The following is a 16,180-nucleotide window of genomic DNA, read 5'->3' on the forward strand; positions in this document are numbered from 1 at the left end:
AGGCCAGGCTAGGCTTAGCTCGAGGTCTCAACCTTGGCCCGACCCGACCTTGACTTAGGGCCAGAAATTCCCAGCCTTGACCAACCCTCAGGGCCAATTATCTCAACCCAGACCCTATTCAGGCTTAGGGCAAGTTCAGGCCGATATGGCCAAACTTGCATCCCTAATTATGTGCCTTTGGAAATGAACCAAAACCTCCTATTGCTTATAGGATTTTAGAAGTTTTTTTGTGCAAGATAATGAATAATTGGACACAATTAATTGTTGATGGTTGTTCAATTGGTAACCCAGGAAGAGTTGGAGTTGGGGGTGTCTTTTGGAATTCTGAGGGTATTCTAATTTAGTGCCGCTTGTCCAAATATTCAATGTCCAATCAAATTTTAATGTTGAGGTTGAAGCCTTAATTGTAAGATTGGAGATAACTAGAAGAAATGATGTTAAACAACTTTGGATAGAATTAGATTTTCCTTCTCGGTTTGTAGATGTTCAATCTACTAGTGTCCCTTGGGTTTTTTGGGCTCGTTAGGCCATGATCAATTGATTGGAAGATTACTCACAAGTTTCGAGAGGTGAATGTGATTGCTGAATTACTTACCAAGAAAATACAAGATTAACATCTTTTGCGATTGACAATCATCCGGATTTTGTAGGCTTAGGTCACATGAGACATGATCTGTGTAGAAGTAGATTTAGATTTTTTAACTTGTCGTCCTCTGGTTACTGCATTGCTATGAATTTTCTTGCGGATGGCAATGCCAAAAGTGACTAATCTATATCAGTATTTCTGTACTCCGTCTGGGTATTGCGTAGATGTCAATCTTATAATAGTTTTTTTCTTGTTTTTATTTTTATTGGTCCTTTAGCGCCCTCCCCCACCACCAAAAAAAAAATAGAAAAGAAAAGAAAAAAAATGTTAAAATAGATTACCCTTTTTCTTTGGACTTTGATATGATTACCTTGAATGGCATGCATAGTTACATCCAAACCCCATCGATGAAAGACTTTCTTATTACATTAAAGGAGTTATCTATTCTCACCAACATTCTTGTGGCCTCAATGGTTTGTGGTTTGTGGTTTGTGGTTTGTGGTTTGTGGTTTGTAGTTTGTATTTTGTAGTGTGTAGTACCTTGAGGTTCAAGGTTCCAGGCTTGGTATTTATTTAATATATTTAATATTTAATGGTAAGTAGTAAAGAGGTATTAAAAAAAAGGAGTTGTCTATCTTCATTTTTTATGGTAAGAAGGAGTTGCCTATTTTCACCAGTCTCTGCTATCACATGCTATTTCTTTTTGTGTGCCAGAACCAGTTTATAAGCTCCAAGTGTTCTCCAAATCCAGGGCATGGAGTAGTGGCCACGAAAGATCTTTACTTATCTACTAGGTATTAAGTCTATTATTAAATTGTTGAACTCTAAAAGTGTTTTGAAACATGAGACGTGTCTTTTTACTCCCACATCGGTCCGCTACTAAAGAAGACAAGGAAGAGAAGTGTAGAAATGAGGGGAAGCAAGAACTTAAGAATATACTTACCTGGACGGGGTCTATGGGTGATCAAGAAGGCCCATTGCCTAGGTTGGTGACCTCCATTGCACTTGGGAGGGGTGCCCGCCTAACATCTCCCCAAGTGGGAGAGTGTACGTCATAATTTGTGGTAGCGGGGGTACGCGTTCGCGCGGCCCCTACCATTTCTAACTCGAAGCTTTTTGGTTCTTTCTCCTCCTGTCCTTTACTAGTTCATCTCGAACTCTCAGCTATTGCAGTAACTGTGAGCTGAAGTCTGCAGTTGAAAAGGGCTTTTTTGTATCTCAAAAGTTAATGCATACAGTATTTCCACGGTATTAATGGGGTGATTGCAGAATCATTTTCTCACTGAGCAAATATATGTCGCTTTTCTGGTCATTTTCTTTTGCTGTTGTAGAATAGTTATGGGCTTGGATTATGATTTCAAGTTCGTTGATAGTGTTTCTTGCTAGTCTTAGAAGAGGAAATAGTGTCTGGGTAAAACTGTCTTGCTTCATGTTTCATGTCAATTCTTGAAGAGAATCATGTTGTACTTTTTTTCTTGAGAATTTTGTAATAAAATTGATTTTACATTAATGATTGATCCCAAATTCAAGTAGCAGAATCTGATTCTTTGATTTATTATCTGTTTTTTTTTTTTTTTTTTTGGATTTATTTCTCCAAATGTTTGTATTTCCATGCTTTAAGAGCTTTAAGATGATAGATATGATACAAAATGGATCCATTATCTTTAATGATACAGTTTCCATACTTCTATCTGGTGGTCATATGGTCTTTTACATGACTGAAAGGAAGAACTACCTGAAGTAGGGAAAAAACACTTGGTATTCACCAGGACCTAAACAAATTCTCTTGTCTGAGGAAGCTTTATTCTTCCGGGTATTCCTCCACGATGCCTGGGCCTCCAACTTGTTCCCTGTAAGCTCCTTGAATGCCGAGAACCCAAATGTTCTTTTGGTTCCCCAACTGTCTCCTCTGTGTTAATCTTGCTTGAGCATTTCCATTTAACCTCTTTGTCCCATGTTGCTCCTGTTCCCATTCCTGTATTCTTTTCATTTGTTCCTACCACTCTCTTTGTTATTCTAGCCATTCATAATTGTTGTCTTCCCTGCCTCAACCTTCCTTTCCTTTCTTCTGTGATTTCTCTTGGAGGCATACGGTTTTATTTATTTAATACACTGCTGTCATACACTGGATTTTCTGCTACCACTCCCTCCCTGGCCTCCTATTCTATGCACATGCAAGTTGTTTGGTTTCCTTTTTCTCATGCCTAAGGACTAATTCCTTTTTGCTATACTCCTCTTTGCTCCTACAACAGACCATTCAGCTGTGTATTCTGGTCTGGTGGTGGAAAGGGGGCCTTTTTTAACTTTGTAATGAGAATGGCACATTTGTGGCAAGTTTGCATTTTGGTAGTTAGTGCTGCAAACATATTAGCAGAATTATGAAGTATGAACCCTCAACTTCTTCAATGGAATAGAGGGATCCAGTACTCTATGTGGTTTGAATTGGGTTATTGATCTACTCTCCAAGACTGTTCAGTTCTTCATTTTTTGAATAGACTTAAAAGCAAGCTTACCTTGTCCAGCAGGGGATTCTTGGCAATTTGAGCTACCTCTTCTGTGTTTCTAGGTTTTTTATTTCATTCTTTTCTGTCTCTCATTAGCTGCTACAATGATTCTGATATTCAACCTTTCTTTGCCATCATCCTCAGGGTTCAGAAATTCCATGATCCTCACTGACTAGTTTGTATTTTTGTTTCTCCATTCTAAACATTTTTTTCGAAGTCCTTTTTGATATTCATCATTCCTAATCTAATGATAAGATAGTTGGGATTGCTAGTTCTAGTCCCTGGTCGTCATTCGCCATTGTTACAGTTTGTAGCTTGAGCAGCCTCCTATATTCTTCTAGGATTTTCCCTCCCCCACTCTTCTCTTCTATCATATGTTAGGTGTTCCACATTATGTTTCTAAGATCAAGTCTTGTTTTTTAATCATCATGAGGCGTTCAGAAATTTCATGATCCTCACTAACAAGTTCCTTTGATTATACACCATGTAATTTTCATATATAACCTGATGATCGGAGTGTCAGGGGTGCTGATTCTGGTCCTTGGTCATCATTTTCCATGCTATAGTCTGTGTTTACTATTTGAGTCCTTTCTGGTCATTCTTGTGGGAGCGAGACTATTATCCTAGAAGAAGCAAGCTGCACCAATAAATTCCGAGTAGCTAAAAACCTGCAATCTTGGTGGAAGGAGAAACCCCAAGAGATTGGAGCAGTTGCAGAGTGAGGATGTTGGAGAAATACAAAGATGGGGACAAGAGCAAGTTAGCAACTGTCCTCATCTCCAACCACTGATCCTGTGTATGGGACTATCCTATGAGATTAGGGTATCTGTTGCAAAGTCTTTAGTACAACAAAATACCACACCTTTTTTGTTGGTTGTGGTGATGGTCAAGACTCTAAAAACCAGAACATGAACTCCAAGCCCCACATTTACATTGTTGGCCAACCATGTAATTGTTTCAGCCTATAGATGGCAGTGAAAGGCAATACAATATCTGTCTTTTTTCATCAAAGTATATTGAGAGAATCATAATTCCAAGTCATTGGTAATTTAGGCTATTGTGCTCTGTGTAATGTTTTATTATGTGAGCAAAAACTTTGGCGTCTTGCTTACCTTCTTGCTACTTATGCCTTCAGATTTACTGGTAGTTTCTTTTGGCAATAGAGGTTCCCTTTATGGTTGATGGGCTAGAATCCATATGCATTGCTAAGTAGGAAGGATGATAAGTTGAGAACTAGAATCAATGTCCCAGAGCAGTTAATTTTGTGAAAATTGGTAGAGAAAGTAATGCCTTTAAAAGCCAACTCAGCTCCACAAGTAATGGAATAAGTAGGGACAGGAAGGCACAGAGGCCATAGGGGTTCATCACCATCACCAGCTACAAGTAGGCCAAGTGAGAAGTACATGGGGGTGTGCATGTGGCAGCAGAGAGCAAGGTGGTGGTGGTGGAAAGAAGGAACAAGGAAAGAAAGTGCTGGGGCAGCAGGATTCGAAAGGCTGCAGTTTGGACAAGCGACACAATCCATTTACTATATCTCCCTCAGTTGTAGTAGTATCTTGGTAGAATTGTGGCAATTGATAGTCCCAAAAAAGAAAGTGTTCAAACACTGAGTGCCACGACGAGAAACCATTGCCTGCTTGGGCTTGAAGATTGTTTCATCAGTCACAGTTGCATCTTTCTTATAGTCAGTTCTTGGGCTCTTTCAAAGGGGAAAAACCCAGAATGGAAAGTTACTGTTCCAGAATACAAAGCAATTCTACTGTTCTTCTAGTAATATGGGGTCTAGACATAACATCTTAAAGGTTTACAAGAAGATCAAGGCTCTGTTTTACAGGTAAAAGAACATGAAACTTTTCCTTTTTAAGTCATTTTTACCTAGAGACAACCACAGCCCAAAGAAAAGATGGCCATTGCTTGCAAGGAGAAAGAAAATCTTCGTGATATAACTAAACAAGAGGGGCGGGGGGTTGCTGATAACATTTCATGTTACGAATATGGTAGTTCCATTAATTACCCCAAAAAAAAAATGGTAGTTCCATTCTTCAACTTTCCAAGAAGAATTACTACAGCCATGTAATCATGAAGCCATATCCACTGGAAGTGAAATTAAAACTTCTTAGATTTATTCAGGTTACTTGAGTGATAGTTAGAAACTGGGGTCTATCTCTTTCTTTCTCTTTATATGTGTGTGTGTGTGTGGTACCACCCACCCTACCCTACCAGGCGGTTGTCTATCCTACAACCACCCGAAAAGGAACTGCAGTGATCTTGAATAGGAATCCTACAAGTGATAAATATCCCCATTAGAATACCACTAGATCGAGCACCAATGATTTCAGTCTTTTTGTCCTCCCTCTTTCGTTGTGTTTCGTCTTCCTTCTGTATATATTAAAACAAATATGGAAACATAGAAATATATATTTATGTGAGGGGGATCTACACACTAGCACTTGTGGCTACAGAGAGAGAGAAAGAGAGAGAGAGAGAGTTATTTATTATTAGGAAGAAACTATACATTAAAAATCTCTAGTGGTTGTGAGACCAACCAAGATGTAATTCAGTTCTACCACTCTCTCTGTGATCCAAAGAGTAGATAGCTAAACATTGAGGAGACTGCTTTATTGGTAATTAACTTGACAGTATGATTCTAACTAGTTCATAAGGGGCAGTGCAATTGATACAAGGTAGATGCAGAGTTTCAGAGATTAAAAATGGCTTCTCAATAGCAATGTAGTAGTCTTTTTCTCCCCTTGTATTGTTTGCTAATGCTTTACATCCATCCAAAAGGGTAGAGATAAGAGGATTGTCACTCATTTCAGATAGAATGAACACACGCACACAGCACTGATAGAGACCACTTCATTCTTCTATGGGAAATGGTTTAAGACAGTGGTTGCATTGGTTGGACTTGTTCCCAGAGTCTGCACGGTTTTGCAACGCCAACTATTCTGTGAGGAAGTATCGCTTGATGAATTCAGACTTAACTGAATGATACAGTAAAAACATAGAGAACAACCATGTTTTGGGGTTGGGTATCAGAAGGAGAGAGGCACAAGCGCAAAGCATGCATATATAAGGTTAAGTGAATTTTTATTGTTTTAATCCCACATCGTCCAGAGAGGAATGATAGTGGGCAACAGACTGCTATAAAAACAAAATAAAGACATCGGTTGAATCATACCGTTCGCAGCCTTTTGGCTAAGATCAAGTGTAGTATCTGTTCTTATCAGTGTAATATCTGATCCGTGGATCATAGATTCACAGGATATTAAATTAATTTTTCTTAGCGGGAGGGCCCACTACAGTAGATTGCTATTGGGGTCCTTAAGGATCGTCCATGTGTTATGCTACTATACGGATCTGGCGCACCTCTACTAATATATACTTCAAATATTTTTTAGATTTTTTTCAGGATTTAAATCAGACGGTCAAGATTTATTCGTCAGAAATAAAGAATTGCGTTCAAGATTTATTCGTCAGGAATAAAGAAATTATTTTTTAATAAGTGGTTTGGGTCAAGGATACATTATCCTTATACTCCGAGCTTTACGGATTCAAATTTTGTGCCTTTGATTATTGGTGGCCCCACTTTACAGAAAGACTCGGCACATTATTTGACAATTGGGATTTGGAACCCAAGGAGAGATGGGACCCACATAAATATTCAAGAGTACACCTTAAACCTTTAGCTAGATTCCATAGTTTACCCCTTTTCCCGCGTTTTTCCATTGAGGTCAGGTGTCAAATTTGGACCAGAACCGGGAATTAGGCTCCAATCGGCACGGAACTAACTCACTCAATGATTCATTGGTCTGGTTCTAGATCTACTCATTCATAAGTATCGGTCTGATTCTGATAATTTATCAGCTTGATAGGAACCGTTATAATTGAAACTGGTGAAACCAGAATGAGAACGAATCCTCTAATCCTATGTATTATATGGGAGAAAGATCGCTATCTAGTCGCATGCGGCACGTGACCCCTGCACCTAGATATAGGATTGCACAAAATGATCATTACGTCTCCATGTAAAAGTGAAAATCCTTAAGGGTACATTGGTCATTTCACGTGGCCCTATGTCTGGGCACATGGCGCACACATGATCGGATAGCGTTCTCATTCCCATACTATATATTCTTAAGAATGTCTTAAAAAATCCTAATTTATGAGGGTTGTGATTTTTCAACTTATTAATTAAATATAAAGTAAAAGGTTGTATTAGGGATTTTTTTTTTTTTTTAAAATTTTAGATGATTAGAACAGATTAAGAACTAGAACCGACCCACCCATTAATCAGTAGTCCTAAATCTCGTGTTTGGGATCGATTAACTTATTAATTTGGTTTTGGTCCGCATCTTTTAGGGGACCAGAACTGTTAAGGAACTGAACCGATAGCCCATAAACTCACCAATTGACACCCTCACGGACTGGTGGTGGCCGGTGGGCCCGTCTGAACGTTCGAGAGTGGCAAAAGTCTCTCAAATTTCGCTCCATTTTCTAAACCAAAAAGAAAACTAAAGTTCCCAACTTTCAAAGCCCAACTCAGACAACGGCTAGTTGGGACCACCAGTGACCACTCTTATCTTTTGTACCCACTACTCTGCAACATTCAATCATTGTCGTATTCCTTCCTTTTCCGGGAGAAATGCAATCAGTCCCCCATTACCACCGAAACAGCCTTGATGAGTTGATGCAACCAACATATTATTCATTTGTTGAACATTAAGAACTGCTTTTCACATTTGTAATCCATATTAGTTCTTTTTTTTGGTTTCTGCACCAACTAGAACCATTTAACCATTAGAGAGGTTCATTCAGTAAAGAACTAAAAGGTTGCTGGAGAAGGAAGGAGAACCTAACTTCCCATTCGGAACAAAAGTGAAGGGAGCGGGAAAAACCCAGTTTCTAATTTTCAGGTTTCTTCTACTCTTCCTTATCTCTTTTCTCTGTTCCTTAATGAATGTATCTGTTTTAAGTAAACACAGGATGGAGGCGAGGATCCCGTTTGCTTTAAAAAGGTCCTTTTGGTGTTCACAAGTATATGTAAGCTATACAAAACTTTAGGTTGAAGAAGGAGAAGAACAGATTATCTGAAACTTGAAGTTCATACTAGTCTGACCTCTCTTGAAAGCAGATAAAGGAACTGATCTGATGAAAAGAACCCACTTCCATATTTTTTTGTTTTTGTGATTTCACTGCTTCCCTTCCTTTCAGATCCTTTAAAAAACAAGCCCTTTTCTGTAGCAGCTGGTGGTAGACGTGATGAGGGGGACGAAACTCTGTTACCTCGTGTGGTTCATTCTTTGCAACCAACTGCTTGTCAGTATGGCCTTGGGCAATAACCATGGTACTTATCTAGCTCATTAATTCTACTTATTTGAACTGCATTAAGGTTTTGTCTTTTTTGCTTCTTTTCCTATGATTTCTTGTCTGATTGAAGATCCTTTTATTCTAGTTATAGATTTCAACAGCTTCTTTGTATTCCTATGATCATCAAAGCTGTAGTCACTTCATCTTGGAGTTCCTAAACTTCGACATTGTGTTTTTCTAATTAGACACTTGGTTTGCCTCTTGTTAATCCTATTAGATCTTTCTCTGTAATGGGAGCTTTAAATTTTTGTTCTTCCACTCACTCCCTGTATGTGGCATTAAGTCCAAATCTGATGCCATATAAGCTTTACTCTTTAGGCAATGTAGAAGGGTACGTGTCTGTACTGTTCTCTTGAGAGCAAAACCCCATACAGGGCAATGCCTCTTGTAACACCATGAAGAAATTTTTTTTGTCACCAACCAAACGATAATTCATCCCATGCTTTCCAAACTAATCATGGTAATCTTATGAATCTATATATTGAGTTATTCTAGGCAAGACATCTTCTTTTTAATTGTTGTCATCATTCTTGATAAGGTCTCAACATCCCTAATGCCTTCCCCAACCCCCCATCCAAAAGAAAGATCTCTGAAAAAGAAAAATAAAGTAAGAACATTACTTTCCTCTTTTCGTTATGTGCAGTAGTTCATTATAAAGAGTATCTGTGTTCTCACTTCCCCCTATTTATATGATCTGTATTTTCGTCCCATCACACTTCTTTGGAGAATTTCCTGTGACGTTCAGAGTTGCTCACTGTGGTGTATGAGGACCTCCTCTAAATAATAGGCACATGATTAATGCAGCAAAGACCATAACTTCTCTTTTTTATCCTATTTGTCATTTTGAAGTAATTCATTAGATGACAGCATCAATGTACTTTCTGTCTTAATGTTAAATTTAGAGCTTTTTGGTTATATATAAGATCAATTGATGCTATTCGTCATCAATTTTGTCCTTGTTCATAGGAATCTTTAGTGTTGTTATTCCCTTCATATTTTTACCAAATGGAAGACCAGAAGCATATATTTGAAAGTAACTGCATGTGGCACAACTCCATCCTCCTCCCCCTGTTTTGCCTGAAAAACTTACAAATTCTTCAAAACAATAGTCAAGGGCAACTTGCTAAACTGCACATCTGAACCTACAGAGTTTGAGTACTTGAAAGTTCCTCAAAGTAGTTAAGGTAAATAATATCATACAACCAGAGGTTGGGAGTTCTCAAACTAACACAAACTACAACTAAAAGTGAGATTGGAAACACAAACTAGAGACCCAGAATTCTATTATGATCGAGAAACTGTTTAAACTTACATTTAATCCTCATGCTCTTTGTCTCCATCCCCGCCAGCAGCTGTCTTGGCAGCTGCCTTCATGTTCTTTCACTTCACTCTTCCTTGGCTTCCACGTCCTAGTGGACTGGTGAGTGAGAAATCAATGTGTTTCTGCACGTCCACCCTTACCATGAAAGAGGGGATGTTGACAACCTGCCTTCCAACCTGGATGTGCCTCTCCCTGATAGGCATTCTAGCATGGTTGATTAACTTGGCCATGCCTGACTCGAACAGAGTCTAGGGATGGCAATAAAAAGGAAGTTCTCCACAGTCAGCACCAAGACATAATCGAGCTCGTTCTGGCTCTTGTCCAGAAGTCTGTACCTGTTCATCCTATGAAGAAGGGCTTCTCCCTCTTAGATCCTACGTGGGTTCTTCTCATCAAGAATGAGAAGCTCTCCCACTGTATAAAACAATCCTTCCTTTTAACCTCCTATATTTTGTTCTCCTAAATTGTTTTATAATATCCAAGGGAACAGGTTGATCTTCTTGTACATCAGTTTAGAAATTCCATACAAAATAAGAATGCCAATCAGATGTTGCAGTTAAAATTAAAACCTCAGCAAGATAATAAGTATCAATATAGGAGATTCCTTCTTATTAAGTGGACATCAGACATCTCAAATACTTGTCATTGAGGTGATGAGGAAAACTTTAAAATCTGAGTCTCCCAACAAGTATGCTTTGAACTCCTTTTCAGTCAGGACTTGCAGACTGAAGAGAAATGTACTGTCAAATGGAGAAAAATTTTGAATCATAGATTAGGGAGACGTTCAAATCATAGTATTTATGCAGCAAGTTTGTTTGTACATGAAATTTTGACATTAACCAATGGAAAACTGTTCATTTCCTGCATTTCTATGTACCAGTTTATGTTTGTTAATTTTCCTAGTTGATATTTTTTCCCATGACCCCTCGCCATTTTGTTATTAAAGCTTCCCGAGCCTCCCTTACCCTTTTCCCTGGTAGCACTTTTACTTCTTTCTTTGATGTCATGGAAAAACAAGAAAGAGGATGAAGCACTAAATCAAATGATCCATCATCTCAGAGTATTATACTATTTTTGCCTGCTACTTTATTTTGTGTTGATGCTAGTTAAAAAAAAGATCTAGGGCAGAGCTTTTCTCTTTTGAAGATACTAGGGCAGAGATAGATGATATTGTGAGGTAGGGATTCGCAAATTCACGTACCTTGAAAGATTCATCATCTCAGAGCATTATACCTATTATCTCCTACTCCTTTATTTTACAGATTAGTGGGCAGAGATAGATGTAGTGAGCTTGGGATTTGCAAATTCATGCACTTGAATTTATTTGGGTCTCTGCATGTTTAAACCATACAATAAGTCTTATCTTTCCTAAGTCTTATCTTTCCAAATATTTTCTATTATAACCATTTATATCCTTTTTATCCTGTACCTTTATTTGTCCATGGTCCGTTACTAGCTATTTTATTACAGGAAACCCAGCAAATGAGCTTGTTGATATTATTAATGAAAATCGAACAGCCCAAAAGCTTCCCAGACTAAAAGACAATGCTGGTCTTGGGTGCATGGCATTGCAATATGCGGAGGAATGCACAGGTAACTGCACTAGCAACAACACTGTAAGCTGCCGGCCTCCAGAAGATGACTTCACAGAGGTCTTTGCACCCAACTGTGGAGTAGAGCTACCAACCTTTGGCACCATATCAGGGCATATAGTAGGTTGCCAATCTAAGTATTTTGATCCATCACAAGCCTTTTCTCATATTCTTGTTCAAGATAAGAAGACCCTGTCAGTTGTAACAAGTAAGGAACACACTGAAGTGGGAGTAGGCTTGATGGGGACCCACAAAGGGCCTTTCTTTTGGTGTGTCTTATTTAGCAGTGGACAGACGAATTCAACTTTCGTTCTTGAAGGTGGTGGAAGAGGCATCCAGCAGAAGAAAGGGTGCTTCAGTGGAACTAATATTCAATGTAATGGAGGCCAGAAGATCCATTTATTCTTAAACACCCCTGTGACTGTGATAATCACAATATTTATCTGGTATATCTGTGTTCTTTTTCTATGACAGAAAACTTTACAGTGAGTACAAGATACCTTTTCACACTCAGAGAGCACAAATGACTGTGAAAATCACAAAGGGCCTTTCTTTTGGTGTATCTTATTTAGCAGTGGACAGACAAATTCAACTTTTGTTCTTGAAGGTGGCGGACGAGGCATCCAGCAGAAGAAAGGGTGCTTCAGGGGAACTAATAAATCAAAGCAGTGGAGGCCAGACGATCCATTTCTTCATAAACACCCGTGTGACTGTGATAATCACAATATTCATCTGTTATATCTGTGTTTTTTTTATGACAGAGAAAACTTTACAGTGAGTAAAAGATACCACCTATTCACACTCAGAGAGCACAAATGAGTACCTCAGACAAGCAAATCAAATTCATTCATCTTATATGGAGTCTCTCTAGAGATAGTAAACTATCGAAATCCAAACTGTTGGTCTTTGGTGGTCCAAAGACTTTCCAAAAGCGAAGTGTCTCGTCTATCCCAGCTGAAACCACTGTTGATCCATCTGGATTCTGCATTAGCCAGTATGAAACTTTGATCATCACTTACATGAACTTAAGTTTGTCAGAGTTTACTTCAGGCATATATATTTAAAAAAAAAAAAAAGTTTGCAGACCTGGGAGAGGTAGAGGACTTCAGATATTTGGTTCTTTAGCTCTCCCACTTTTGACAATGATGGGTATTTCCATAGGCATAGATTGCTTTCCTGATGAGTTAGACTGTACCCATGCCCGCTCAAGATCTCCTTACGATGCCTGTTCCACTCCAAGCCACAAACCTGTCGGTTCACAAATGAAGGAATGATCACGCATGGGCAAAGCACACCTGGATGGTTATAGCCAAAAAGGATTTTCCACAACCTTGATAATGAAGCAATCATATGATCCTAATCTTCTTTCCTAGAATTTACCAAAAAAAAAAAAACACTTCTTTCCTAGAAATTGAGTGGAACAGAGCAGCAACTCCCGTTAAATTCTGGATAAACCATCCACACAGAATTAGGATCTTACGAGAAACATGATTTTGGAGCTGATGCTCCACTCAAAAGATTCCATAAATTAGAAAACCTCGATTGACAGCATGTACAACAATGAACAGCTAATAGCTGTCTTAATTCATTTATTAAACGATGATTAACTGTTCTCACCGAGGGCTTAACCTCACTATTCAGCTTACAAAAAGAGCTAAGGAGAAACATAGATAACTGCTAGTATGACTTGCCTGTGCTGAGGTATCTCTACTATTAATGCACTTCCCAGACTGTAAATTCCATAGCTTAATGCACCGATCTTGTAAACCACCACCAGAGGCTAGTATCTTAAACTGATATGGGCACCAAGCAAGGGATTTAACAGCTGCATGATGGTCACTGAACTTATGCAAGAATTTGGATGATTTCATGCTAGAAGCATCCCATATATAAACGATATTGTCATTGCCACCACTTGCCAAAAGATTGCTTTCCCTTGACCATTTTAGACCACACACTTCTGCAGTATGCACACGCAAACAAGAAGTTGAACTGGTACTCGCTCTCACTGCTGGAGATAAACACGGGGATCAAAGGTAATTTTGAAGCACTAGAAGAAATCCAAAGCACGATATGTACAATCGTAATTACCATCATGGCTGATGATGGATCTATCATGGCCTCCTGATGCTAGACAGTTTCTGTTCCAAGAAAGGCTTCCCACCCGGCTGCTGCGATGACCATCTAGGGAACGTATCTGTGGAACAAAGAGATAAAAAGTACTTATTTGAATACTGTTGGAACAGGGACACTAATTAACTAAATGAATAACAAATGAATGGGAAGGGCTACTGGTTTGGTAGTCTTCTGCAATAATTTACCCCAAAAAAAAAAAAAAAAAGCCAACAATAACATCAAACAAATATAGAGAGGAAGGTGGATTCATCTAACCATTTGCAATGTTTCAGCATCCCAGAGCTGAAGCCCAGAATTGCTGAGTCCAATGGCCATTGTTTTTGTGTCCTCAGACCATGCCACACTTGTAGGATAATGGTCTTCAGGAATTGTTTGCTTCAGTTTATTGATAAGGCCATTGTTGGCATTCCAAAGGTATACTTCTGAGCCCAAGGCAACAGCGAGAACATTGTTTTTCCCCCAATCCAGGATATTCAGGTAGTAGTTTGCCTTAAGCAGTGGAGCATGCAAAATCTTTTCCTCCGACTGTGACTCCCACATGTAAGAAATTAAAGTTCCAAAAGAAGGGCGGGAAATTATATCAGCTTCGTCTCACTGAAATTGAAGCAATATGCGTAATAAATTTATCAAACCAGACAGTAAGAATTTAAAGCCTGAAACACAAACAAAAAGAACTGGGACAGAGTAGCACTCAAAAGGATTTCCTTTTAACTTTAAAACATGCTCCCATTAACCATTGACCAACATGGTGACCCCAAAAACTACTGTTAATTACAAAATATCCTATCTACCAATTAAACTTACAAGATCTGAAAAGAGAATGAACACCCTTGAATTGAATTTAGAAAGAAATCAAAGAAAACGACTTAGAATTAACAAAAATAGAGAAAAAAAAATTAAAATTAAAAAAGACAATATTGAAGAGGTGGGTACCTTGGGCAACCAAGATCGCTTAAAATTGTTTGTTATCTCCACCCTGTCTTGCTCCATCACTTCAATAAGACGAGAGTATCTTCTGGTAGTTTTAGGGCTCCCCCTGAAAACCAGCATCCTGAACGGTCTTCCTTCAGAATCCAAATTCAGAATTTCCTCTACTTTCCTCTTGTACTCATTCTACGAGAAAGAAAGAACGGGCAAAAAATACATTATACCCATTTAAGAAACTGAGATAGCAGGAAACCAAGAACTCCAGAATTCAAGAAACCAGTGAAGAAAGATTAAACGAACATTGTAATCTAATTCCACTGATGATCCAGGCTTTGGGTCGCTGCCTTCCTTTGTCCTGCTTGTCAATAAGCTTTGAGCATGACCAATATCCATTAAACTTCTATTGGGAATGAACCGATCTCCCTTGCAAATCAAAAATGAAAAAATGATAATGTAATTATAAAACTTGAAAGAACATAGAAAAATATATATAGTAAATTCTGCTGTGTCGGTCCCTGAGCATAAAAAGAGAACCCAGAAACATCAACATCAAGGCTCAAGAGAAATGAAAAATTGGAATTGAATGATCAGAACCAGAAGCATCTGCACAAGAACAATGTTCAATCCAAGAAACAACAGAAACGAAGAAAAGATGAGTACCGGGAAGTAGTAATCGACAGGATTACTCAGGAGTCGCTTTGGAGAATACCCATCCCATTCTAATCTCCACATGTTGTGTGTCAGTCTTTGATCGATCGGCAGGCACCGATCAGACTGATTAACTGAAATTTGAAATTGATTGATCAGAAACTGAAGCAGCTACACAAGAACAATGTTCAATCCAAGAAACAACAGAAACGAAGAAAAGATGATTACCGGGAAGTAGTATTCGACAGGATTACTCGGGAGTTGCTTTGGAGAATACCCATCCGATTCTAATCTCCACATGTTGTGTGTCAGTCTTTGATCGATCGCCAGGTACCGATCAGACTGATCAACTGAAATTCGGATCTCTTTCTTTGGATCTGAAAACAAGACACCTCAACAAATGAAGAACTCTCGGAATTGTTTTGTAATTATAGAGTGTTTTTTCTCCCGCCAAATAATCTTGGGTAACGGTTAGTGTTCGTTAGGTTATATTGCCCAAACGGCCAAACCTCTCGACGATGGAAGTAAGTACCGGTCGAAAATTAACCTTATTCTTAAGGGGAAAGTTTTCATAGACGGCGTATAAGCCGTGTCAGGGTGGGAGTTTCATTCTTCTACTACAAGAAGAAAATTGGGTAATTTACACATACCACCACGGCACCACTGAGGTTTGACGAAAGGATATTTTTATCTCATAGTTTTGAAAAATTCTGCATACCTTCTTGAGATTTAAAAACAATAACAAATAAGCCCATTCCGTTAGTTCATGACTAACACTGTTAAAAATTAGACTTGAACTAACGGAATTGCCTCTCTAAGAAGAACCTAAAAAAAAAAAAAAAACCTGTAACTCATCTTCCCCAAAATCGATTGGGGAAGATGAGTTGCAACCATCCCAGCGCCCCATTGATTCGTTAAAACGTTTGCCACCCAATCACTCCTCTTCAACCTCTTTGCATGAACCGAATAATCACCATCTTCACCATCACTCTCTGCTCCACCCTCAAACCCTAACCCTATGGAGATGGATGGAAATTTCGATTTGGATCTCGCTCTTGCCCCTCCCCAGTTGATAGTGGAGGACGAGATATCCACA

General features: G+C 38.7%; 2 protein-coding genes, 1 long non-coding RNA gene and 2 other non-coding genes across 6 annotated transcripts; 3 read left to right on the forward strand and 2 right to left on the reverse strand.

Annotated features, from left to right (window-relative positions):
• Positions 1–1,521: 1,521 nt before the first annotated feature.
• LOC122666462 lies at positions 1,522–1,682 on the forward strand. The gene has a single exon (XR_006333647.1). It is a non-coding gene; the product is annotated as a U1 spliceosomal RNA (small nuclear RNA).
• A 4,585-nt stretch (positions 1,683–6,267) lies between these two features.
• Positions 6,268–6,464, forward strand: LOC122666344. The gene has a single exon (XR_006333537.1). It is a non-coding gene; the product is annotated as a U2 spliceosomal RNA (small nuclear RNA).
• A 1,354-nt stretch (positions 6,465–7,818) lies between these two features.
• LOC122665389 lies at positions 7,819–11,886 on the forward strand. 2 transcript variants are annotated; one of them, XM_043861539.1, is made up of 3 exons: positions 7,819–8,006; positions 8,305–8,437; positions 11,252–11,886. In XM_043861539.1, exons 2-3 carry the CDS (start codon positions 8,353–8,355, stop codon positions 11,842–11,844), a joined length of 678 nt encoding a protein of 225 aa, XP_043717474.1. In that variant the 5' UTR covers positions 7,819–8,006; positions 8,305–8,352; the 3' UTR covers positions 11,845–11,886. The 2 variants fall into 2 exon arrangements, with proteins under 2 accessions (XP_043717474.1, XP_043717473.1); XM_043861538.1 differs by lacking the exon at positions 7,819–8,006 and having other exon boundaries at positions 8,240–8,437.
• Positions 8,506–8,835, reverse strand: LOC122665390. Its single transcript, XR_006333480.1, has 2 exons — positions 8,648–8,835; positions 8,506–8,614 (listed from the first exon to the last, which is right to left on the reverse strand). It is a non-coding gene; the product is annotated as an uncharacterized LOC122665390 (long non-coding RNA).
• Positions 11,887–12,196: 310 nt separating the features above from the next.
• On the reverse strand, positions 12,197–15,220 carry LOC122665388 (cell division cycle 20.2, cofactor of APC complex-like). Its single transcript, XM_043861537.1, has 8 exons — positions 15,097–15,220; positions 14,737–14,859; positions 14,443–14,622; positions 13,765–14,034; positions 13,465–13,570; positions 13,065–13,381; positions 12,460–12,621; positions 12,197–12,355 (listed from the first exon to the last, which is right to left on the reverse strand). Exons 1-8 carry the CDS (start codon positions 15,166–15,168, stop codon positions 12,221–12,223), a joined length of 1,365 nt encoding a protein of 454 aa, XP_043717472.1. The 5' UTR covers positions 15,169–15,220; the 3' UTR covers positions 12,197–12,220.
• Between the last annotated feature and the right edge of the window lie 960 nt (positions 15,221–16,180).

Source organism: Telopea speciosissima, chromosome 6 (genome assembly GCF_018873765.1).
Source record: "Telopea speciosissima isolate NSW1024214 ecotype Mountain lineage chromosome 6, Tspe_v1, whole genome shotgun sequence".
Classification (NCBI taxonomy): domain Eukaryota; kingdom Viridiplantae; phylum Streptophyta; class Magnoliopsida; order Proteales; family Proteaceae; genus Telopea; species Telopea speciosissima.

Coding starts and splice junctions, on each gene's coding strand:
- LOC122665389 (XM_043861539.1), top strand. CDS start 8,353: ATGAGGGGGACGAAACTCTGTTACCTCGTGTGGTTCATTCTTTGCAAC. Junction 8,438..11,251: donor GGCCTTGGGCAATAACCATG/GTACTTATCTAG, acceptor ATTTTATTACAG/GAAACCCAGCAAATGAGCTT.
- LOC122665388 (XM_043861537.1), bottom strand. CDS start 15,168: ATGTGGAGATTAGAATGGGATGGGTATTCTCCAAAGCGACTCCTGAGT. Junction 14,860..15,096: donor CTGTCGATTACTACTTCCCG/GTACTCATCTTT, acceptor TTGATTTGCAAG/GGAGATCGGTTCATTCCCAA. Junction 13,382..13,464: donor ATCCATCATCAGCCATGATG/GTAATTACGATT, acceptor TATCTCCAGCAG/TGAGAGCGAGTACCAGTTCA.